The sequence below is a fragment of the Poecile atricapillus genome, chromosome 4, assembly GCF_030490865.1.
Source record: "Poecile atricapillus isolate bPoeAtr1 chromosome 4, bPoeAtr1.hap1, whole genome shotgun sequence".
Lineage (NCBI taxonomy): Eukaryota > Metazoa > Chordata > Aves > Passeriformes > Paridae > Poecile > Poecile atricapillus.
The window spans coordinates 24,725,521-24,750,547 of record NC_081252.1 but is presented as its reverse complement, the minus strand read 5'-3'; the positions used below and the strand labels follow the sequence as shown (position 1 = coordinate 24,750,547).

At 37.6% G+C, this 25,027-nt stretch overlaps 1 protein-coding gene and 1 long non-coding RNA gene across 3 annotated transcripts in view; one reads left to right on the top strand and one right to left on the bottom strand.

The window, feature by feature from the left end:
• The window catches only part of GRID2 (glutamate ionotropic receptor delta type subunit 2), a 669,865-nt gene that overhangs the window by 118,438 nt on the left and 526,400 nt on the right, over positions 1–25,027 (bottom strand). For both annotated transcript variants that reach the window (XM_058838035.1, XM_058838036.1), the window contains 2 exons: positions 20,074–20,175; positions 7,304–7,501 (listed from right to left, as the gene is read on the bottom strand). In XM_058838035.1, coding sequence (XP_058694018.1) covers positions 7,304–7,501; positions 20,074–20,175 — 300 coding nt within the window. The remainder of the gene's footprint in view (positions 1–7,303; positions 7,502–20,073; positions 20,176–25,027) is intronic.
• On the top strand, positions 11,594–18,403 carry LOC131578830 (uncharacterized). Its single transcript, XR_009277570.1, has 3 exons — positions 11,594–11,722; positions 16,785–16,863; positions 18,373–18,403. It is a non-coding gene; the product is annotated as an uncharacterized LOC131578830 (long non-coding RNA).

Here is a 25,027-nt window from a genome sequence, read left to right as displayed (position 1 = left end):
TCAAATGCCTAGACCAAAGTCTTCAGCATCACACATGTGAGCACAGAAAGGTGACTAAGGCTTGAGCAGGGTAGATCAACCATGTGTTTTAGTTTCTGCAAGCAAACCTCACTTGGTGGACTTTGGCACATCAGCTCTCCTTGTTGTTTTCCAAGAAACAAAAATACTACAAATACTGGTAATATCAGCAGGAAATCGACTTCTGGTCATTTTTGTCACCCTGGCTTACTAAAGCCATTGCTGCCATTGCAGCAAAAGTCAAATTTTGTGCATAGCATATCCAATCATAGGAAATTAGTTACCTGATAGAGCCAAATATATAAACTATTTTCATGATTTGATGATCATGACAAAGGGCTACTACCCTAGGAGCACCTGAAATTCCATAAAACATCAATTTTATCTGCAGAGTCTAAAGTGCAGAAGGGCAGATTCTGCACGCAGCTCCTTTACAATTAATTCCTCCGTCCTCTTGATAACGAATTCCTCCAGCAATGCCAACCTGTCCTGCAACTAGCCTGGACTGGCTTTGTGCCATTTCCATTTTTCCTTTTTTGTAATTTAAATCCACATTTTGGATGAAAAGAGGATGAGTAACATTTCTTGATCTAATCCTTGTACTTGACAGTATGTATTAGGTCTCCAGGGACAACAGGCACAAGTACAGCAGGTGCTACTTTACTTTTTGCAGGTACAACTAGAGCTTCACTGAAAACAAGGAAGGTTATTTAAAGCAGACATATGAATACTATTTTTAAAAGCCCAAATACTGAGCAATAAGGCTGTGAATTCTAGATGTTTTAATATGACAAAAGAGTACTGAAAATATTTAAACTTCTACTACCTTGACTTAATCCATTTTTGTTCTGCCTAAAGCAGTGTGTGGTCCTTTGGAAGGGGGTGAGGAGAGCACAAGAAATTGAGAGTACTCAGTAAAATTTTATTAACTCTGTTGAATTTCTTTCTTCTTGCCCAAAGAAGGCAGAGATTCCTAGTTCCTTGGATATTTGATTTGAAATATTGAGTGGGAAGGTATGGCAGCTGAAACTGACTAGAAAATTTTGTAATTCAACCAGGCTCTTTTAATATGATGCACAAAGCACTCTGCAGCCTATGGCACAAGCATACTCCTAATCACAGCGCTCTTAAGACTTCAGTTTAAATTATATCACTTTATGTTGATTGTTCACTGGCTTGAGAAAGTGGCAAAACCTAGCTGGAAGCCTGATGATTTGGACAAAAAAGGGTTTGAAAATATTGATTTTCTTAAAAGCTATGAAATAGATCTTCAGCTTTAATTTGTGTGTTAAAATCTCCGGTGTCATAAGTGAAGTTGTGTTGATGAGCACAGCTAAAAGCATGGCTTCATGAATTCATTTCAGGTCCCTTCCTAACAAATTTTTGTGAGTGATGATTCAACTGCCCTTTGCCCATGGGCAGCAGCAAACTCAGTCAGTAATTAGAATTATCCATGGAAACGTTCAGGTTATCTGAGTCTCTCTATCCTCTCATTACAAACCTTCTCCTCAACGAGTGACTCAAGTGATTCACAGCATCTGCTGACAGTCAAGCCCTAACTCCAATGAGCAAGATGCAAACCAGCCAGCATTTGAGCTGTTTTCCACAACTGTGAACATAAATATGTTTCTAAAACAATTTACAAATATGAAAGTCCAACATTTGTCACACAGGAAATTATGATTGTATTTAATGAATAGCATAGATTTGAGGCTTTTCCCCTGAATGTATATCAAAAAGCAAAATAGGAATTTAGGGGTAAAGGAGGACATGTGGGAAAAAAGAGTCCTAGACTCAAGTCTCTGTTTATTAATTTAGCTGGGTTATTAATTAATTTAATTACTACTAAAATACTTCCCTACCATACTAGATCATTGAATTTCTCATTCAAATTGCATTGTTGTAAGATGTTTAAAGGTTCTCTACTAAAAAGCAACATACACCAGTAAAGATAGTTTCACCAAATAATAGTCAACTGTATGACTAATAGAATCTTTGCCTGCTTTTCCTCCCCTTTTTACAACAAAACAGGTTTTTTCCATTAAATACGTTGAAGAGAATTAAAGAAAAAAAATGAGACACCATGGTATCTGTGAAAATACTACTTCTAATTTGCATCTCTGGGAAGCAGTCTCTCCACATTCCCCAGAATTCTGGTTCCACTCCAGTTATCAACCAACTATGACAGCGGAACAACATTATGCAAATGGAAATGTTGCATTTCCTTTGCTGTACTGCAGCAACAATTGTGATAAAATTATGTCTTGCTACTTTATATACTACATATATAATTAAGGCTTCGAGGTGACCTAACTGCAGCCTTCCAGTACCTGAAGGGAGCCTGCAGGAAAGATGGAGAGAGACTTTTTTACAATGGCCTGGAGTTACAGGATGGGGGGAAATGTCTTCAAACTGAAAGGGAGTAGGCTTAGCTTAGCTATTAGAAAGAAATTCTTTATTATCAAGGTGGTGAGACACTGGAACAGGTTGCCCAGAGAAGCTGTGGATGCCCCACTCCTGGAAGTGTTCAAGGAAGTGCTCTGAGCAACCCGATCTAGTGAAAGATGTCCTGCTCATGGCCGTGGGGTTGGAACTAGATGATCTTTAAGCCATTAAATATTCTATTTTTATTTCTTGAGAGGTAGTAAAGTGAAAAACAGAAAGGAGAGCAGTATATCCTGACTTCTATAGCACCCTAGTGTTAAGCTGTTTAAAAAAAAAAAAAAAAAGCTACACTGAAATATGGCAACTCATATTCTTAACTTACTAAATTGGATCATAAACACCAGTTTCCCAGAAAACTACACTTCTAGCACCAAACCAAGCTTAAGCTTCACTTGATACTTGATTTACTGATAGTGAGCATCCTTGATTACATATAGATTCTGTCATCTTGTTTCGAAGCTGGAAGATGAAAAAATTTAAATGCCTGTCATTAACATGTCAGATTGGATCAGAGAAGACATCAGTTTGAAGAAGTAAAGGTTCACTTAGTGCTTTTGAGATAGAAAGGCAAATGCACGCAATTATGTCAATATTTAGATATAAAGCTGCCAATCTGAATTATAAACATGTATAGAGATCCACTAAGTTTTTGGAGTGCCAAAATCAAACAACCATCATATGTCTTACACGTTTCTCATGAATGAAACTGTGACTCCTGAAACAGATTGAAAAAACAGCAGAGGGCATTATTTTGCTCTGTGTGACCTGCATAGGAATTTATATTTATCTTCCTTAGCAGCAGTTCGCCTGAGGCCACTGTAGAGCAACACAACCAGAATGAGAAAATCCAAAAGAAATGACCAAAAGGGCCTGATAGCATTCCTACTGGTGTCACAGAACCAGCTTATCAGCAAAGCTAGAAATCCCTGAAATGTCCCTAAGCTACTGCTGTAGCAAGCACATCTCATACACATGGAAAGCAATCTTCTGACAATTCCTGTGGTTCATGATCAAGAACTGGGAAAATAAAAGAATCTCTTTTAAATTGGTCCTGTAAGAGCCTTCATTGAATCCATTTTCAATGCTAAATCAAGTTTCAACAAATGCTAGAAGTGATAAAACGCAGTCCCATGTTATGCAGTTATTAACATGGACATGCAGAAACCAATCAGAGAGACATTTTCACTCAACACACAGAGATCCAAATAATTCTCTTACTCAGCTATTATTTTTTCTTCTCACTTCTTATACTACCCCCCTTAAGAAGGTGCAATAGAAAAAGAGCCTCATAAGAGGCTTTTGCTTGATTTGCAGTTTCTCTTAGAAATTATTAAACATATACTTTTCATTTTCTGATGGACCTAAGTGGAATCAGGCTGTCTTCCCTATGCTATTTGCTTCCTCATGGCTCCTCACTGGAAAAAAATTGTCAAAATCAAGGTGGTATGGTGAGATGTGAAAAGCAATTGTTGATGGATGTGAATATCACCAGAAAGCCCAGAGTTGTGCTGGAAAGCCTAGTGTGCTCTCCCAGAAGTGACATTAGCCACTTCTCTTGCCTGTCACACAGGCTTATCCCTCAAGCCATCTGGATAGAAAGCAACTAAAGGAATTACTGTGATAAGACACAGATAATTAACAGTAAGAGCAAGATTTATGGTAAAGCATTGCTCCCTTGAGATGGTTTTAGCCTCTCTCCAGAGGACTGCTGCTCTTTGAACTAATCCTGTTTGTGAGATGAAGCTCCACAAGATGTAGTGAGAGCCCTGGTCACCTGACAGGAGAGGGACAAGAGCACCATGTGCTTCTCTAAAAGAGCATTTATTCTCTGAAGTCCACCTGGTTCAGGTGTTCAGCAAACAGAAACTTTTGTAGAGCATGGTTATATTCAGGTTATTTTAACTGGAAAAGGTGCATGGACGAAGTGTGTACCTAATATAGGTATTGACAATCAAAGGAGGGGAGGCTTGAATCAGTTTCCAAGTTCAGATTGAAGACCACTTACTATGTTTTGCTGATTCCAGCTCCTATTTTAACAGCCAACAGAAACCTCGTCATCAAAGCTGGAACAAAGTGAACTTGGCGCAGTGTCATGTCTGTGAAGCCAGCTGGGGGCCCAGGGCATGTACTTGGCACAGCTGGGCTCCTGCTCTGCCATCCCACTCCAGCAGGGCTGCTGCAACAAGATCAGCCTGGGACCACTCTCCCTGATACCAGGACCTGCACCAGAGACTGCTGCACGCTGAAGATGGTTAATGCAAGCAGTGAATATTGATCTTGAGCACAGAAATCATGTGGTTGCTACAGCAACTGCTATTTCATATGGCACATCTTCTGGAGAGGTCAAAGACACCCTTCTCAAGGAGATGATCTCTACAACTACCTGGAAGGAGGCTGTAATAAGGTGGGGATTGACCTCCTCAGTAACAAGAAATAGGACAAGAGGAAATGGCCTCAAGTTGTGCCAGGAGATGTTAGAAAAGTTTCATTCACTGAAAAGATGGCTAAGCATTGGAATAGGCAGCCCAGAGAAATGGTTGAGTCACCTTCCCTGGAGGTATTGAAAAGACAAGCAGACGCAGCATTTTGGTTTGTGATTGACTTGGCAGTGCTGGATAGCAGTTGGACTTGATGATCTTAAAGGTCTTTTCCAAGCTAAATGGTTGTATGATTCTGTGCACTCAAAAAAAGAAGGCAGCTGTTTTCCATTACCCTTGAGTGAGACTTGTCTCTTGCAGAACTCATTCCTGGCTGACAAACTAACAGGCAAAGAGTACTCCCACTGTTTCTGGAATTCCTCCACTTGTTGGCCAGACTATCATGTAAAACTTGGTTGGGAAAACAAGGAAATGCTGTGTTTCAAACAGGTTAGGCCTTTAATTTAAAACTATTCTCTGCTCCTTTACTTCCCCTTATAACATTGCCAAGCGAATGGAAATTTGAGTTCTGAGAGCAGAATTCAGTTCACAGTAAATAAGAAAGCAGCCTTTCAAGAACAGCTTGCACTTGGTAAGGGGTAGATAGACACTGGCTGCTTGCCCAGAGGTCCTTTTGCCTTAAGAGGGACAGAGAATGGGAGAGAAGGCCACAGTGACCCTTTACTGCTAATTAATTACATAAGGGTGGGGAAGATGAAAAGTTATACACTACCATAGGATAGGGAAAACATGGGTTTTGAATTCCAAATGCAGTTCCATCAATTCTTCATACACTGTATGAAAATATACAGCAAAATCATAACAGGCTGGTAAATCTGTTGCACTTGAGACATGGATTTACAGATCTGGGTCTTATCACCTTCAGTGAGCTATTAATTTGAATCCCTGCCTGCTAAGGAAACAAGAATGCCATACGTGTTTTTCCTTGGACCCATTTGAGTTGTTATGCGTTCTACCTTGCCAATCATCCATTGCAAATAAATAAAAAAACTTCCAGGCCCACTTCCATTTCCAGACCATCAAGAATTAAGACCCCTCCAGTCTGTGTTATGCAGTGGTCTGATAAGTACTGTAGAGAGTAGGGTGTAGCATTAACATCAGATCTTGAGGCAGAAAAAATGGTTAAAAATAAATCAACGTGCCATTGTGGTGTTACATCTCAGAATTAGATGAGGGAGTTTTAGTTTTCAAGGTTTAGAAGGTGATGGAAAATCTACTTTTTCAGCTGTGTCCAGCTTACCAGTTGTGAATACACAATTCCACCTTCCAGCTTCATAAGGACATAGGGAGATGGCAAAGGAGGTTTATTATTACAGAGTAGGTGTATGAAAGGTGATATGGGTAGAGAATGAATAGCTGGATTTTTCCATTCCAACAGGCTTCCTGCTGCTCAGGAAGGCAGAATAGGTTAAACCTATCAGTAATTTTGAAGCCATGGAGGATAATATTTTCTTAAAAATAAAAAAAGATTTTCCTTTATTGAAAGACTTAGGTCCTGTTCCTGACCATGGGTGACCCTTACTGTTAGCTGTGCTTATGAATTAAATTCCACCCGCACATTTGGAAAACACTTTTATGGACAACGTCTAAGTTATTTACATGTATATCTACTGCAGTTCTTTAAGGGCACACAACAAATGTAGGACTCTATAGCGGTAAAAGCTATCCCCATATGTTAATTAAGAGCAAATAAAACACATATATTCACAATACAAATAAGGCACCAGCAGAATAGAGTCTGCCTAGTATTTTCTCTCTCAATGGGAGAAACTACAAACAGATGAGATGCAGAGTGGGCAAAAAGAAAAAAAAAAAGCATTGCATATGCATTTGGTTCAATTTATTTATGATATAATACTGAACAATTAATGTCAAATTAAGTAGACTAAATGGTTTATTAATTACAGAATAGATAATTTATTACTCTTGATTCATTCATTTACATAATGTATCTATAAAACATTTTCTGTTGATTATATACTTCATGTATTCATCATACCAACATTTTTCTAAGTGTTGTACATTATTTATGTAATGTATCACTAATTACTGCAACACCAATTTTTCCTCTTTTCAGCAGCCTCTTCAACTCATTTGTCAGGTCTTGCCAAACTAATTAGGATGCTGTGAATCCCATTATTTGACTACATTTAGATTTTACTTTGGTTGAAAAAAAAGAGATTGCCCTGCTTCTTAAACAGTTACTAACAAGTGTAATTTCCAGCTTTTTCAGTGCTGTCCAATGCACACTATTCAAGTGCTGGCAAAGCGCAATAAACAGAGTGTTAATAATTACCTGTAAAAAGGGTTACTGGCTGATGGAAACAGAACATAACACATATTTCTTGACTTTATCACACATTTATCACACATTATTGCTTGGTAATTATTAATGAGCTTACCTTAAACACCAGTTCTCCTATCAGGCCATTCCATGACCCATCATCCTGAGGACTCCCATACTTGTGATCTGGTGCTACATAAATTTCGTATTTAAAGCCGAGGTAAGTGGCCAAGGCTTCCAACACGTCTATTGAGAAGCCCTGATACTTCTTTGGTTTTCCCAGAACATTTTCAGACACCATGACAAAGGGCTCTTCCTAAACAAAAAAACAGAAGAGGAATCTGTTAATAAAGCAATTATATGCCATGTTTGGGTGCTAGAGTTTTTGTTTTTTTTAATTAAAGGAGGAACTATTAAATATTATTTATACAAAAATTTCCTAAAACACATTAGTAGCAGTTCCCCTTACATTCTGTAAAACGGTATTATTTTTTTTGTATTTTTCTTGTTGTTTTGGATTTCCTTCAACAGAGAAATTTTATTTTCTAGTATGTATTTCAGAAGTAGATCTTCTGCTGTAACATTTCAACTGAAATGCTTTTTAATAATGCCTGCTGACCACACTTATGGTCAGCAAGACAGATATACACTCAATGTCTAGCCATAAATATGGAAGATTCTTCAGCACTGCCATTTTCCTGGGCACACACTGTGTGTAATACAGCCATTAATACATGTTGCAAAGAAAGAAAAACATGGCAAAACTGAAAAATGTATTGCTATTGTCCTTCTACTGTAACCTGAATATAGGCCAGTTAAATTTAAATAGGTCTATCCAAAGAAATTACATTTGATTAATTTAGGGACAATCAATTTTAGGACTTAAGGCTGTCTATAAGAATGATTGGTGAATATTAATCTAAAAGATGACTGCCATGAAGGATACAAATAGATAACAAAAGCTGATACTGAAAGGTCAGATTTTCAAGCATCATGCTTTTCTTACTTTTCCAAAGACCTGTAATAGTTTTCTCTATTTTGTTATTAAATTGCCTCTGCTCTGTTACTCTTCTTGTTGAGCAAATAATTTCTAGATATTCCCCTTCACTTTTTTTCAAAAAAATACACATAAAACAGATCATACTTCTAAGGAAAATATATATATATCTGTCTATTTGCCATAGACAGATTTCACTTAGGTTTGTTCTTTATTCTCTCTGAAAACACCTGTCTGATCTAAGTACAGCAAAATATTAAATCATCCCCAAAAGCATTAAGGTGCTGTAACACATAGGTAGTTTTTAAAATATGCTACATGTCTTTCTTTTAATTCATTACATAGTGCTGTAATTTTGTATATGGTTAACAGAAACATCCGTTCTGAGGGGCAAAGTTTTGACTTGTCATGGCTTAGCCAGCACAAGTCCATGAGACCACTCTGTTCTGGTCTGCAAAACTGACAAGCAGATGGAGGAAAAGAAAATTGATTTTTTGCAGTGTTTGTGGCCAAAACTTGAATTGTATCTACAGTGGCATTTTTGTTGGTGTATAAAATATTCTTTTATTATTCTACTACTTATATCTGTAAATTACTTTGAAGCCACAGGATTTTTACCATTTTTTCACTAATCCTATACCTCACTAATATTTTTAGCTTGCTGGAATGTCCTTCTATATGAACAGATGTCAGTGAATTGCAGGCAGGATGTTCTTGAAATAAGAAAGCATCATTTGTAAATGCCTGAGTAAGTATTCTCAAGGACAGCCACATGCTGATGATGCTGCCAAAGAAGAAAGAATGAACCAGACTGCACTGACAGGATGGGTTTTTTTTGACTCCAGGAAAACACCCAAACTCCAAACTCCAACCAAATAGAAAACAAACGACCCCACCCCTGACCAAAAAAAAAAAAAAAACCAACTAAAAAAAAACCAAAAAAACCCAAAAAAACCCTTAAGGGTGGACTGTTTAAAGTTATTATTTCTAGTTGTCAGACAGAATTTCTTTCTTCCATATTATCCAAGATCAGTGAAATTGACTAAAATGGAGGAGAGAAAGTAAAACGAACTTTAAAAGTAGTTTTCCAGTGCCCAGTGTCCATGAACATTGAAGAAAATGAGACAAAGTTGATGAAAGCCTCTCTTAAATGATAGCACAAAGTGCATTCAGCTTTGCTGATCACCTGAATGATAGATTCCACAGAATATAGACTCAAAATTACTGGAAAGAAATGTTTCTGCAACAAATAAAAATGGTAGTTTATCAATCTGAACACACTATGCACAAAATTCTAAAGAACTATGTGTACAAAGGAGGTTTTAGAAGTTGATAATTTTCATATTAGAAAGGAATAATTTTTATCACTAAATTATTTAAAAAATAGTTGCTCATAAACTGATTTTCTATCCAGTTGCTCATTGTAGTGATTTAATATGCCATTTAAAATGCAGTTTGTCACAACTAATATCCTTATTAGGACTTAATAGTCCTTTATTAAGCAATGTAATATTGTTTGCTGTTGAGAGATTTACAAAAAACCCCAATGTTCAGTGTCCTATATATATGTAATGAAAGACAAATAGTCAATCAGCTTTATGCAAAGCAACTAACATTCTGCAATTGTTGTTGAAGTCCGGAGCAGCAAACCTTTAAATTATATTCTGAAGAAAACAAAACCAATCTACTGCCATGATGCATTTTGTGCAATTGTTTACATTTCTGAGAATGCATGGAAAGAGGACAAAAATATTTGTCTTGATATTTTCCCCTCATAAATGCTGCAGCCTGAAACTCTGAAACTATGCCAGTTTTTTGGTTTTTTTCCACTGGGAGGGTGCTATGGGAGCTACGGAAAGGTGCATAAATTCCTACAGTATGGATGTTAAAATGATTGTCTCCATCCTTGACAAAGTTGAAATTGCAGGAAGAAAATAAAGCACAGAAAAGCAATGAAGACAATTATGAGCTCATAGAAAGTAGGTATGAAAATCTGATGAGCTAATTGATGATTCTGGAGGTAGAAAAAATTCACCTGGATGATGAAGATTCCATTCAACACCAATACATTTAGGAAAATCCTGGTACCCTTTTTCTTCAAAGCAAGTGTTAATTCAGACTATGCAAGAAGGTCTTTATCAGAGAATCCATACAATTGTCAGCCTTAGAGAGGCTCAAAACTCCTATGGACACCATTCCAACAATCTGCTGTAACATTTACATGGTGCACACAGCTGCCACCCTTCAAACCTAAATTGTCCCAGAACACAGTGAAGTGATCCAAAGAAGGCTGCTGCTCCTGCTTCTCCTTTTCTTCATCTTGGAGACACCTCCCTAGGGGATTTATGAGCCTCTAAGGGGCAAGAGCAGACTTCACAGCCTGTAAAGCCAGGGAGGTCTGGAAAAGCAAACAAGTCACAACATTCATGACCGAGGAGAAAAATAAAAGAAAATGAATAGGTCACACACCCTTAACTTCTTTTTTTTGTAGGGTTGATGATATGCCTCACTGAATGTCTTAGGTTGCAATGCAAGCTGTAACCAAAAGGATATATGCTATTACCAGCTGTTAAAACCAGGTGGGGCAGTGTCCTTTATCTCTTCCATGACCCATCCCTCCTAACTCCAGGGTGAGATCTTCTGATAATGGGCCATTGAGTCTCACTGCATGACTGATAAAATTACATCATGCCATTGTGAGATGCTCCAGCCAGGGGGAGGAGCCAAGCATTCCTACCTGGATACACTCTGAGCTTTAGAACAGCACAGGCAGCCTTCCTCCACTGGATTCCAGGGGAAGACCAGACCCTTCTCTGCCACCACTGGACCTTCAGAGGAAAATGACAGCCTTCTACAGGATCACTGCTTCAGCAGAACCACATCTGTCACTCCAGGAGGACTGCAGCCACCACTTAATTGGACTGCTACCAACGCCCTGCCCAACAGGGTGTCAGGTTGTATTCTGACTCTGTACTTTTGTACCCTTGCATTTTATTTTAATTTTTCTATTAAGATGTAGTTTGGTTTTTTTTTATACATACTAATAAAGAACTGTTATTCCTACTCCCAAATCTTTGCCTGAGAGCCCCTTAATTTCAAACTTGTAATAATTCAGAGGGAGAGGGTTTACATTTTCCATTCCAAGGGGGGCTCCTGAATTCCTTAGCAGACACCTATCTTTCGAACCAAGACACTGAACCACATAGGCATCCAGTATATTTAGGGAATGGCTTTTCATCCAACCAAAATGGAGATCCTTTAAGAGAGGGGCTATTTTCATTCAACTTCACCTTCAACATGCCCCCTTGTCAACTGAATGCAGCAATACTAAGCCTATGATAAGGGCTCCTTCTCAAAATAGCTCCACAGTTATCACTGCCTGGTTTCTTCTTGGGATCAAAGCTGTGCTGCCCTGACCCAAATGAGGATGGGTTTAAGACCTGGTGGATTTTACAAAAGACTGTGAGTTAACCGTGCTGGACAGCTAAGCACCACACAGCCAAAACCACCTGCAGCAAAATGAAAATCAGCAGCAAACAGGTAAGGGTTATACTGGGTGAAGCTGTGCATATTGCTTTTTGCGACTGTAGAAGACAAAGTCTGGCTTCAGAGGTGATTATGTCCCCCAAGCAAGAGAAATCACAAAATGCTAGACTGGCACAGCTTAGGAAGGATAAAGACGAACCCAAGATTAAGGCAACACAGCATAAAAAAGGGAAAGCACTGCAAAGATGACATGATAGTACAAGTACTTTGGGAAAGTAGATCAAGAAAATGTTTGTCTCCATTCATTTACCTATTATCACATGTTTTAAAGAAGCCACAAGTTAAGACTGATAGATGTTAACAATATGCTACATATTCAGACTGATATAATTTAACATTGCCAGCATCCCTGGAAACTGGTATGAGATAGCATAGCATAACCTGTGGGTCCTAGCCATGTCTCCTCCTGGCTACTGCAAAAATTCACCATGTCCTACCCAGAACCAGGACAATTTGCTAAATGCTTCAAGAGTCTAAGACTTAAAAGTATAAAATAGAGTTCTTATTTACTCTGATGAAATTCTCAAACACACCAATAATTTGGATAAAATATCGGGCTTGAAGTAATCTTTTTATATTCTTTACTAAACCCCCTAATCAAGTTAAAAATAGGAAAGGAGAGAAAAGCTGTTGGGCACAGAAGACCTTCACGCTTGAAAACAGAAGGAACAATACTCAAGCTAAACAGCAGAAAAGAACAATTAGGCTGAGTTTAACTTGGTTGTGTTAATTAATTAGACAATCAAAGAGGAACATCTGTTTGTAGCTGTGCTACAGATGTGGATGATAAAGTCAAGCAATAAATTCGAGCCTTAGAGGAGGCAGGGAGGGAGAACAAGAGAATGATTGCTTTTCAGAAGTTCAATTCCCTAAACCCAGAGTCTCTGTTTGGGATGATTTTTAGCCAGTAGAACAGTAACTTTAAATTCCAAGCTTTGATAGTAATCTTTTAGTTCCTTAATGAAAATTGAGTTTTAAAGATCCAGTGTTTTTGTGCAGAAGCTCTCTCTTTGGACAAATTACAGAAAACTTTTTTGAAAGAACAGAAATGTTTCATTCAGATCTTAAACACAGCACTCTAAATACATGAGAGTAAGAAAAAAGTTGTGTTTAGTGTGCTGTTTACAAGTAAGCAGTGGTCTTAGCTCAGCTCTTCATGATTTTACCTGTGCCCACCACCTCATTAGGAGATCACTGGGCAATAAAGTAGATTTTCTCTCCAATTAGAAGTGTGGATTCTGTGGCTTTGAGACTAATTTCAGGATAAAAAATGATATGAAGCTATGATACACTAGTCTGCTGCACTTATTTGCGAAGGTCTTTTGCTTATTCTAAATATAAAAATGCTAAAAAGCTAGGAGGTACTTTACAAACTAAAAAGCAAAAGCAGAACAGAATTCTTTGAATTATTTTCCTGGTCAACTAAATCCTCTTTACCCATTAGCATGGACAGAAACTTCCTAGCCAGGGCACTATACAGAAAACATTGGGTAAAAAAATGGCTTTTGAGGTTAGAGAAACTAATCACTACTGGGATTTACAATACAAATTAGAGCTCTGTGGGAGCTGGGGGCGTTTAGCCTGGAGAAAAGGAGGCTCAGGGGGACATAATTGCTCTCTACAAGTACGTGAAGGAGGTTATGGCAAAGTGGTAATTAGCCTCTTCTCCCATGAAACAAACTATAGGACAAGAGGAAATGGCCTCAAGTTGTGCCAGGGGCAAATTACTTTGGATATTAGGAAAAATCTCTTCACTGGAAGGGTTGTCAAGCTTTGGAGCTGGCTGCCCAGGGGAGTGGTGAAGTCACCATCCCTGTAGATATTTGTAGGTGTAGATGTGGCATTTTGGGACATAGTATAGTGGTGGGCTTGGCAGAGCTGGGTTAATGGTTGGACTTGATGATCTTAAAGGTCTTTTCCAATCTAAATTATTCTATGAAGAGAGTTTTGAAATTAGGTAATTATATGGGTGGTTAGAATTCATAAAGCATATGGAAATGACCTCTGAACACACTAGAATATAGTACTTCCATAGTGATGCTCCATTCAGTAGGACTCCACATTCATTAAATTTTCTCTTTCTTTACTGAAAGTAGCAAGAGAAGAAGAAATAAAAGAAAAAAAAGAAAGTGAGAAATGAAGCTCAGTTGTGGGCAAGACTGTCAATCTGTGCTTGACACTGACTCCAGAAACAGTGGACAGGCTCATTAAATGATTCCCATAGCCCAGGCTGAGCCTTGGCAATCTCATGAAGTTAAATATTCACTGTGACACTTTAAAAACTCCTGTTCCCTGCAAATGTTAAGAAACTGCTCCCCAAACTGAAATTCACACTTATTACTAGATTTCTCAACTCCCTTCCAAAGGCTGCTGGATGATCAAACACAGCCATTATAACCAACAAGAAACACTAAGTCTGATAAACTATGACCAAAATATTTTCAAGCACAAGATGCCATTGTCTTGTTGCTAGGCAAAATCACTTTCTCCTTGACTCAAAAAATAATTAATGGCCCCTTTTATATGTTAATCATTTCCTTCCTGAAAAGATCTTGGTGAAATACATAGCCCCAAATACTTAATTTCCTCAAGTGCTTTACTGACCGCTGTTTTGGGGATTTTATTTGGCCAGGAACAGTATGGCAGCTTGTTACTTTTAATTGAACAACAATGTACATTAATTCATGTTAGAATCAATGACCAAAATTTAATTGAAACATTTCATTCTTTCATTACAAAAATTCTCCCACTATCAGCAGTTATAAAATTGCTGCAAAACATTACACAGCCCCCACCCCCTAATAAAACTAAAACATAGATGAAGGATTCAAATCTACAGGATCTTGGATAACTAAATATTGTGCAAATGGGCTGTGTAACCATATTGGCACTGAAACCCACCACTCTCTGATCCTTGCTGCCTTTTGTACAGCAAGAAGCTTGTTCACATCCCAGAAACTGAATACAATTTTAAGGGGATTTTACATATGGCCTAGTCTGATCCATGTGTGTAGTCTCTCACTTTTTCGATATCTTTATTGTCACCTTCAATTAGACATGAAGTTTGTTCTTTCAGTTACAGTACTTCAAAGAGTATTTTTCCCTGTGGAATGGTAGTGATCTGGATTTATTAGGGTCTTTAGTTTAGTCCTATTTACAAGAAATGAACAAAGAATGTTAGCTCCTCAGCCCCTCTTCCTCCCATTTCTCAACAATGGGACTGAAACTTCTTTCAAAGCAATCTATGGCAATGGTCTATTAGGATGCTGCCAAGCTTTGTGTATTGATTTTAATTCACAATAACTTAATGCAGGTAACAGCTCTTTCTGAACCACATGACAGGAATATGGATTGAGATTGGAATTGATTGGAGTGTTGTACAGTATGTCTGAAGAGTACAATGGTGGCTTTAATGCAGATAGTTCATATACCTGAATTAGCAGAAGTGTGGAATGGGTACATTAACCTGCTGGGAACTACACTGGACTCCTTCCAGCAGCCTTGCAAGGAGTTCATAGGCAGCTGTGTCATGCAGTTCATCTCCTTTTCTATCTTGCATGGTATTGAAGGATAATTACAGTCAGAGCAAGAGCCTCTTTCTGTTTCACAACTGTGAACTGTGAATTTCTCTGGAATGCAAATATGCCCACAGAGCAGATGGGTAAGGGTCAGCGAGAAGATAAGAGCCAGGGAGCCCCGAGAAGTAGCCCTTGACATGGAGATGAGTGAGGTTGGTCCTACCAGGCTTTGCACTGCACCTACCTTGCTGTCAAAGCTGTGGCCCCAGCCAGGTCCCAAAACATTTGAATTGCTTGATATCCACCTTATCTAGTATATAGTACCTGCTACTTTAGAAAAATGGGTTGAAAATAACAATAATTGGGAAAAAAAAAGAAAAAAAAAAAGGTGCCGGGTTTCCCAGCAGGCTGTGAGATTAAAGCTTGTCAAATGAATGATCACAGTAGTGAATACCTGTAAGGTTTATGACCTGTTTTAATACAAGCTAGGTAGCTCAAAGGGACATAAAACAGCTATTAAAAAAAGCCTGTGCCCAGTCAGTAGCAATTTAATCCTGGCCCTTGTACAAGTGTGGTGGTTGGAAGAGGAATACAAAGACAGGTTCTGCCTCTACCGAGGGATATTATTTTCTTCTTTTGTTATAATGATTTTAATTGTTACCATTTTGAATACTACTGTAGTCCAATATACCAATACATATATATATATATATATATATACACACATATACACACACACACACACAGAGTATAATACATGCCTCAATTAAAATTTTTTATCTTAAAAGATGGGCACTAAGGCAGAGAAAGAGCTGCCTGATGGAATGAAGAGACTTTACAAAAGTCCACAGCATTCAGCTATGAAAGTGGGGAATGGGATCAGGACTGCACGAGAAAAATGATCACCAAAAATATTGGGAGAAAGTAATAAGAAGCATTATCTATGGGACTATTTCACACTATTATAAAATAGTTATTCAATATTTAATGAGGTATCCTGCACATAATCTTTCCTGAGGTTGATCTTTGTTGTACAGTCATTCACTGATGTTTTTTGTCCTGACATTTTTAATCCTTTATCACTTCTGACAGTGTGTTCCTCTGCATATTCTTAAACACTGTCTTATTTCATCTTTCTCATGCCTGTCCTTTCCCCAGTCACTCTGAGTTACTCCAGCTTCGGAAAGAAATTTTTTTTTTTTATTATTTTTTTTTATTTTCTTTAAGTCAGTATTGGAATTCAAATTCCAAAGACTGTTTCAGCTTTTAAAACCAGGCCTTAGCTTCATATCTTTTAATCTTCTCAAAGTGGTAAATTCAATAGAAAAAGGGACTGAAGATGCAGACCTCCTGCCAGCTCAATGTCCCTAAAGACATTGTCTGCTTTCAAATTCCTTTCTTTTCTAATCTGGGCAACAAATGTTCATGAATTTAATACCAATCACTGAGAATTAGAGCACATATGATAACATTTTCCGTGGTGCAAATGATGTTTCTTAATTCTTTTTTCTTTCCATGCTTGTCTACCCTTCTGCCAGTCCTTTCACTACATCACACCCCACAGTGCCCACCTGCAGCCAAGGGTGACCAATCTGCAGCTCTGTGCAAGTAACCCAGGTAATAACTCTCAAGATACTGTGGATAGGGATGTATGGCAAAGCATAATTCAGTATGGCTTGCTGTTATTTGTCTTTGCTTTATCCTGCCTGCCTTCTCAGGACCCTCCAGATACGAAAATACATTCCTGCTTGGGAGCTGTTTTGAATTTTCATGCAGAGTCACAAATATCTTTTATACCATTAGGATATTATACCTTATGCACTTTCAGGAAAGGCTCTGTACTTTTCAATCAAGGTTTTAATGCCTTAAACAGGGAAATTCAAACTTTTTCCTTTTTTGAACAACAGGGGCTTTATAAGAAAATATGATTTTTACAGATATGTGTTGGCCTCTTCATTGTCAATGGGCCAAATCTCATTCCATTTCCAATGTTCATATGAATAATTCAGTAATTGTTGTGGCTAATAAAATGGTTTTATGAGAATATCTGCTGTATTTTAGGTCTTTTTCAATAGAACTGAACAACCGAAAAAGAGAATAAACTGAGACAGTCAAAATGGGTATATAGCTAAATTTTTTCTTGGGCAATTGTTCATTCAAGACACTCTGAATTTGTTTGAAACAGCTATACTGACCTTTGAGTGAGCTACATTTCAGAAACTCAGAATACATTTCAGAAATTCACCAGTAAGTGATTTGAACTTAGGAGCAACTTGTCAAACACAAAGTCCAGATTTCAGCTTCATGTGTGGAAGTAGTCCAAGACAGAGGCATGTGATATTTAAGTTAGAAAAAATAAACCTTTTCTAAAAGTGTAGAAAGTGTGTTACTAATCCAACTCAGATTAAAACACTGACTTACATGTACACAAACATGACCATAGTTCTCCTCAGAATAAACCACAAAGAAATATTTCTTATTGCTATTTATGCAAAGGAGAGCATTCACATTAACTGCAGAAGAGCCAGGATTCTCTGCCAAGTGAAACCAGATGATTTCCAGTTTGGGGCTATACTGTATTCTGCCATACTCATAAAGACATTTTGGTTAAGGTCTGCAGATACATAGCTCATAATTATTAAATTTACTTTGGGAAAGGAATTAGAAGATGGCTGTGGATGATAGGAATTGTTCAGCAATTGTTTATTGAAAGACTGAGGAAATAAGTCACAATCATTTAGGATTTTCAGACTCCAGAAGGCTTTCATTAGTATAATGCAGTATAAAGCCAGGTGTTGCAATTTGCTATCCTCTCAAATTCTACTGGAATCCTAAAAAAAAAGTCCTTTTCAACCTGAGGGTGTAACAAAATGAATTTGGAAGAGGAAAAAGAGTGCTATCTAAAAAGGCATGAGAGATTTGAACTCATAACAAAGCAAATTTACAAATTTACAAATGAATGTAAACTTCTCAACGCTCAATGAAAAAGAAAATAAGTATTCCTATTGAATACTTATTGTTGTTTTAACATGTTTCCCTGGATCAAGATCATTGTGTTAGAAAACGGCAGAATTAATAACAATAATTAATCATTCACAGTCGGTATAGATTCTTTACTTTTAACAGAAATGTATTGACTCAATTGAAGAATGAGGAGAAAGATGGAAGAGAAAATATAAGGAAGATCATCACTAAAATAAAGTTAATTGGTGAAATCTCTCCTGCTCTCACATCCAAGGTAAGAATCACACATTTTCATCACATTTGTTAAATACAAATCTCCAGTTCTGTCGTACATGGAAGATATAAAGCTTGTGAGGAGATTGAAATGCCCTGTGCTCTGTGTTGAACTTTAAACGTCTGTCTTTGCTTTTGTAATTACTGTAGAATCCTACCAGCATAGGTAATTATTTTTGTGTATGTTTGCAAGTTGATAAATATTCACGCTATAATAGCGTGAAGAAGAGGAAGCTCTCTGTCAAGGTAACAAAGATAACTGGGGATAAAGCAGGAACAATGGGGAGAGAGGAAGATCTACTACTAAAAACAATGCTAATATTCTAATTAAAATTTATTTTTCTTGGCAAAATCCACAGATCATTTTTGTCAACTAATAATTATACTGAACCAATTAATAGGAGTATCAGGCAAAACAGAGACCAGCCACTGCCAGCATGATGCTATTTTGATGAACGTGCAATAAAAGTATAATCTTCCTCCTCTCTGATACTACTTTTTTTTTTTTTTTTTTTTCCTGTGCACTCATCCTTCCTTGGCTGTGTTTTGCTGTTGTTTAGTTTGGTTTGGGGTTATTTTTTACATTTGTGGGTTTTTTTTGGTTATTGTTTTGGGGTTGTTTGTTTTGTTGCTATTTGTTATGTTTTGTCTTGTACACAGTACCACAGCAAGTTTTCTAATGTACTAAGAGCTGGAACAGAATGTTCACCTTGACAGATACAGGTGTTTAAATACCCATAAAGTAACTGGTGGGGGGAGTATGAAACTTCTCTGTCTTTCACACTGACATGCTCTGGTGATTTCACTTTCCACACCTAACGGAGCCTCTTCCTTCATTGTGCACTGTCAGCAATGCAAACCCTGAAAAATCGTCTTGTTCTTTATAAAAAAGTGTTGGGCCCTCAGACACTGAACACAAACACAAGTAGAGAGTAGCAAGAGGGAAATAGTTTCATCTAACCTTGACAGTTCAGCAGCTCTGGATGAACTTTATATTTGGGCATTGGTCCAAAGAGGACTATATGTCTCATATTATTTTCTTTTTTTTTTTTTCCCCACTCTTAAAAACTTCTCCACAAGCTGAGTTTATGGCAGGGAATACACTGGCCTCGTAACATTGTCTGTTCAGCTTTAAACCAAGAAGTATTCTTGGTCCACAAAGGGGAAGAACCTGGCTGACTAAAAGCTAGGATGGGACAGTTGATGTTTTACCTAAGTAACATTACTTGACCTAAGCTGACCTTGAATGTTTTCTGAGTGTGACAATTTCTGTTAGACTGCATGCAATTTGCCAAGGTGATTGGAATTGAATCATTTAGAGCTTCAGCTAGGTAACTTCGGCTAACAGGGCACTTGAAGCTTCCCCTTGTCAGTTCACGTGCTTGTGTTACCTAATTTAGAATGTGCCTGGGCAACAGTCTAAAATGTGCTGTACTGATAAATAATTTTATTTTGTAGAAAATGATCCATCTTTCTGTTTTTTTTGGACCTGCTTAAATGAGACCCTCTAACACCAACTACTTTCTTGGTAAAACGGTGCACTTAATAAAAAGATGAGGCAGAAGTGGAGAAGGATAAGCATCTGCTTACCAGCACAGTAACCACACGCAGAACCACTCCTCGCATGTTGTTCTCCAGCTTTCTGTCTGTCAGTGACCCATTCAGACCAGTTACGGGATTCCAGCAGCCAAGCTAAAAGAGAAAAGAAAAATCATTTTCTCATTGCCCATAATACTTTGTTAGTCATTCCTACTAGGTGGCTTTAAGCAGGAATGTATGAAATCGATAGAATACCTTCTGGAATCAATGGGATGGAAACTCAGGGAATTGCTTGTGCACAGATTCATCTTGAAATTGAAAATGAAGCAAGAAAGGATATCAGTTTTTGATTTTAAATACCAGTGGGCAATGGATGACAGCATCCAGGATTTGGAGTTATAGGCATGGCTTTAAAAGAGGTCAGAGAGGATTTCAATATTACTGAAAATAATTTAAAAGTACTGCAGCTGTAGCAATATTTCTGCCTTACTTTCAGTAATACACTAATTGAAGAAATAATAGCCACCAACATTTTAGCACTCTCTCTGCTCCAGCCTTTCCTTCATAGTGGAACTTTGACAAAGGAATTACACCAGCTAAAGCTTATACTAATAATTGGTAATGAAACAGCAGTGATTTTAAGCCAGGTTAAAAATCACATTTTAAAGATGATTGAGGAAAAGACCATTGGATAGGGCACACCACAGCATTGAGAGAGTACTGCAATAAATAACGTAAAAAAAGAAGTTCATCTATGCCATTATTTGCATTGGTGCCATTGCATTTCTGGAGTCTCTGTGGAAGAAGCTATGGCTCAGGAATATCTCTAGGATTAAACGCCTTTCAATCTGGGTTTAATAGGTACTGTCTTGTAATTCAGCTTCTCTGAAAAGGTAACTTGCCTGTTTTTTTGGAAGATGGTTTTTTTGAGCATGGAGAAACAAATCAATCAACCACACACCCCTTAACACCACACACCAAGATAACCAGTATAATTTTTGAAATTCATTACCACACTCAGCTGGCATGCACAATTGCCAGTGTTAAATCCAAAATGCAACAGAAGGACAATGACTGACTTCAGAGGACTTTGGAGCAGAGTCTCAATTAAAGCAGGTAAACCAATTGCCTAGGTGAAGTCATTACACAGCCAAAGAGACAGGCACCTGCAGCTACCAGTTCTTGCTCTGAATCGCCTTCTCCATGGACTGTGAATGAAACCTTTCCAGGGATGCTCATCTTCTGACTCCTATTTAAAGGAACAAAAGTTCTTGCTCCCTCTGACAAACCAAGATTACATCAGTAGTGTATTGTTGGGTCCAGTGGCCTCTACTAAGACTGTTCTCTTGGAGAATTCAACACCATAATCTGAGAGAAACATAAATGGAAAATGTGGAAAACATGGAAATATTACTGTAATTTCACACAGCCTCACAGAAATGGCAGGTTGCCACAAACCATCTGAAAGTGTTTGTAAAGAGGAGGGCTTTGCTGACTGTACTTGAACAGAAATTTACAGAAATCATTATTTTCAGTCCTTCAGGTGAAAAGACTTTGTATATGTGTTTAGTAGATCTTCCTAAGTGAAACAGAAAACAAAGAACAAACTTTAAGTAAAGATATTTAACAATTTTAGAAGTGGATAATCTGAAATATTTGGTTTTTTATTATAGCTATTAAACTAGAGCAACTTCTAAATTTTTTTTCATTTCAATATACTCATATCTATTCTTTGAAGATGCCTTCTTAAGAAATGAATGTCTCAGATAGTAAAAAAAAAATAAAAACTTTCTGCAAAGATATAGAAGTTATGTTTGTCTCAATGGTCTCACAGGTCTTTTCCAATCTAAATGATCCCATGATTCTATGTTTCCCAAAGAAAAATGGCCTTAAAACAATGTAGACACTTCTCTCTGCTGCTTTCAGAAGTATTCACAGATAATTCTTGCCCTTCTGAAGTCAAGTTTATCCTACAGTCAGGGAATGAGCGAGGGTAATGCTGGGCATACTTGTAATCACAAGTAATGACTGAATCAAGGCTCTACTAGATCCAGAACCCCAGAGAAACTTAGAGCAACAACAGGATACAAGGAGAAACAAAACTGGGAGATGTCCTATTAATCTCTTGAAATTTCTCATCTTTCCTATGGCTGTTTCTAAATAAGAGCACAGATCATGTCCATTTGGTTTCCCCACTTCATCAGACAGTTTCCCATCTGATCACAAAGACCACCAAGCGATCACAGCAGCCCTCTCTGCCTCTTCTGATGCCCCACAGAGTATCTGTGAGCACTACTGTGAGAGTAGCTGCTCTCGAGTCATGGATGGACTACTGACACATTCCAGATCCTCACCACTCCCTGGCAAAGCCCCGCAACACTTAGACTTGGATAAACTAAATGCTGAAGTGTATTGCCTATAAAAGTAGAGTGAAACACAGCAAATGTACTTGTGCTGTACTTTGTACATCCTATGAAGCAAAGCATTTCACAGGCTGCATTTTCTGTGCGAAACACAGTGAAAACAGTACTAAGTTCAGAACAAAACTGCATTAAATTAATTCAGTGATTGTCATTCTTAGTCACACAAAGAAACTAATTAGAACTTAGATCCAATTAGCATATCCAAATGTGTTGGATGTATAATTACTGCAGAAACTCTGCTGCTTTTGCCAGAACTAAAAGCCTAGGAAGTTGCTGAAGAGCCTTTTTATCCTCTTGAGGTTAAAGTCCATTTTTAATTATGTACATTAATGTACACATGTTTATATAATTAAGTTTTTAGCCCAACCCTACCTTTTTTAAGGCAACCCCCCCCATAACATTTCTGTAAATTCAGCATAGCACTAATTTTCCTTTAAAAAGGCACTTTTTATTTTCAATTACTGTTCATTTAATTTTCAATTCAATTGTTCCTTTATGCAGCTCAGTCATGGTGAAGACAAATGTGCAGTGTCTTTCCAACAAAGTTGAAATTGATTTTGAGTGGGAGCTGCTTACTGTTATTAGGAGAAAACAAATCAACATTTATTGATGACAATTTGAGCTTGTCATTGCAGCAAGGAGCAAATGTAACTACTGCTGAAACATCGAGAGGGGGGTGGTATGAAGCTCCTTCTTCAGCTCTGTCTCGTTTAACGGCTTCTGCAACACATTTGCTGCTTCTGCAATTACTTCCTTTTTTCTTTTGTTCTCTCTCTGATGGTTGAAATGAGAAACAGATCAGACAATAACAGAATCTCACATTAATTCTGGTGGATTTGGGCAGATGGGTGATGGGAACTCTCTAACTGAGCACAGTGCTTATCATCTTCATACCACACAAAATCTATAATTTTTAGTGCTTTGAACTTCTGTTTCAGTTTCTTTTATTTATTCTAATGACAGCTTTCACTCCGCTAGGTTTGATGTAATATCATGAAGATGGAAAAGTTGTCAGTCTTCTACTTCTATCCTTTGATATCCAATTTGCAATCTCTTTCTGTTCATCCCACATACCAGCTTGTTATCCTCACTATCATCATTGTCGAAATGTGCTTTGTTCTCCTGTTTTGCTGGCAAAGACAAAAATTTACTTCCCTTCTTCATTAGAAAATTTTGACTATATGAACAATGCATTATGGAAGGTCTTTAATTTGTATATCAATAGTAAAATAGGCAAAATCTATTTCATGACTACTTACATTTTCATTATTTATAAGGAACTTGGAACACTAAAGTCTATAATGCCTTTATGACAGAGCTCACAGCCAGTTTTCCTCCCCTACTTCCTATGCAACCAGTGAACTCTGCTGAATATCTTGAGAGCTTGCACTTCTTTTTCTGGCAGAGTAAAATGCAGACTGGGTTAATTATTAACGAAAAATACTTTGGTATGGTCACAGTTGAGGACCATCAGAGAAAATTAATAAAACCAGAATACTAATACAGATGAATTACTTAAGTGCTTGTCACTACATCAAAGTTTAGAGTGTTCTGTTACTTCAGTTAACATAGAAAATATACAGGAACTGGTTTATCCAATGCAAGCACCTTGGAACTCACTGCTTTACCACAACACTATTGAGGGTCAAGAGCAGAAAACACTCCAGAGGAGGTGCAATGGAAATCTGAAAGATAAAACTGCAATACATCTGCAGCCCAAATCTATAAGGACTTTCAGATCACTGACTCCTCTTTCATTTATTTCTTGTTATTTAAAGAAAAAAATCCCAACAATATTTTGGTTTTAGTATGGACAACCTGACAAAACATTTCCAGTGGAAATGCCTATGCCAGAGCAGTTCATAGAGGACTGGTGAGCCACAGAAATAGCAGCCTCCCTGCCTGAAGTACCCACATGTGCTTCAGAAATCCCCTCCTCAATTTTCACCTGGGTCCAACCTGCTTTAGGAACCAAATTCTTACAAGATCTGACTTCAACTGAAGAAAAGAGCATTAATAATCCCCTTTCCTGTTCCAAAGCATACTAAATTCACAGAAATGGAAGACTCCATGAAGCTGTCACAAAATGACATTCATCTGGAAGATTCAAACTCCCAGGAGTGTCAGGCAGACTTGAAATGGGGCACACAAGAAAAAATAATGAAGATAAAAGTGGAGTCTTTTTTGGTGATGTGTGGATTCAGCATTCACAAAATTTTCTAGGACATCAGTTTAGGCAAAATTCAAGCAGGAAGACACAGAAACTGTTTTGCACAGAGTATTCCTGATGCCTCTTGTCAGCTGTTGTTTAATATGTCCAACAGCAACTGGGAAGTCAGACACTAAATCCTATTGCTTAAAGACCATGTCTCACAGAAGAAACATCATAAAATATACATTTTGGTTGTCAATATGATACTGTCAGTTATGTAAAATGTAGTCAGATGCTCTGTTACCTGATTAAAGAGTCCTTTCAGTTCAACTCTTTAGCCAGCAACCAACAGTTGATCAACCAAATCTGCAAAAATCTGGTGGCCAGGGGTTAACTGAAGGTTTTTGTACACCTGGGCTTGATAAAGAAG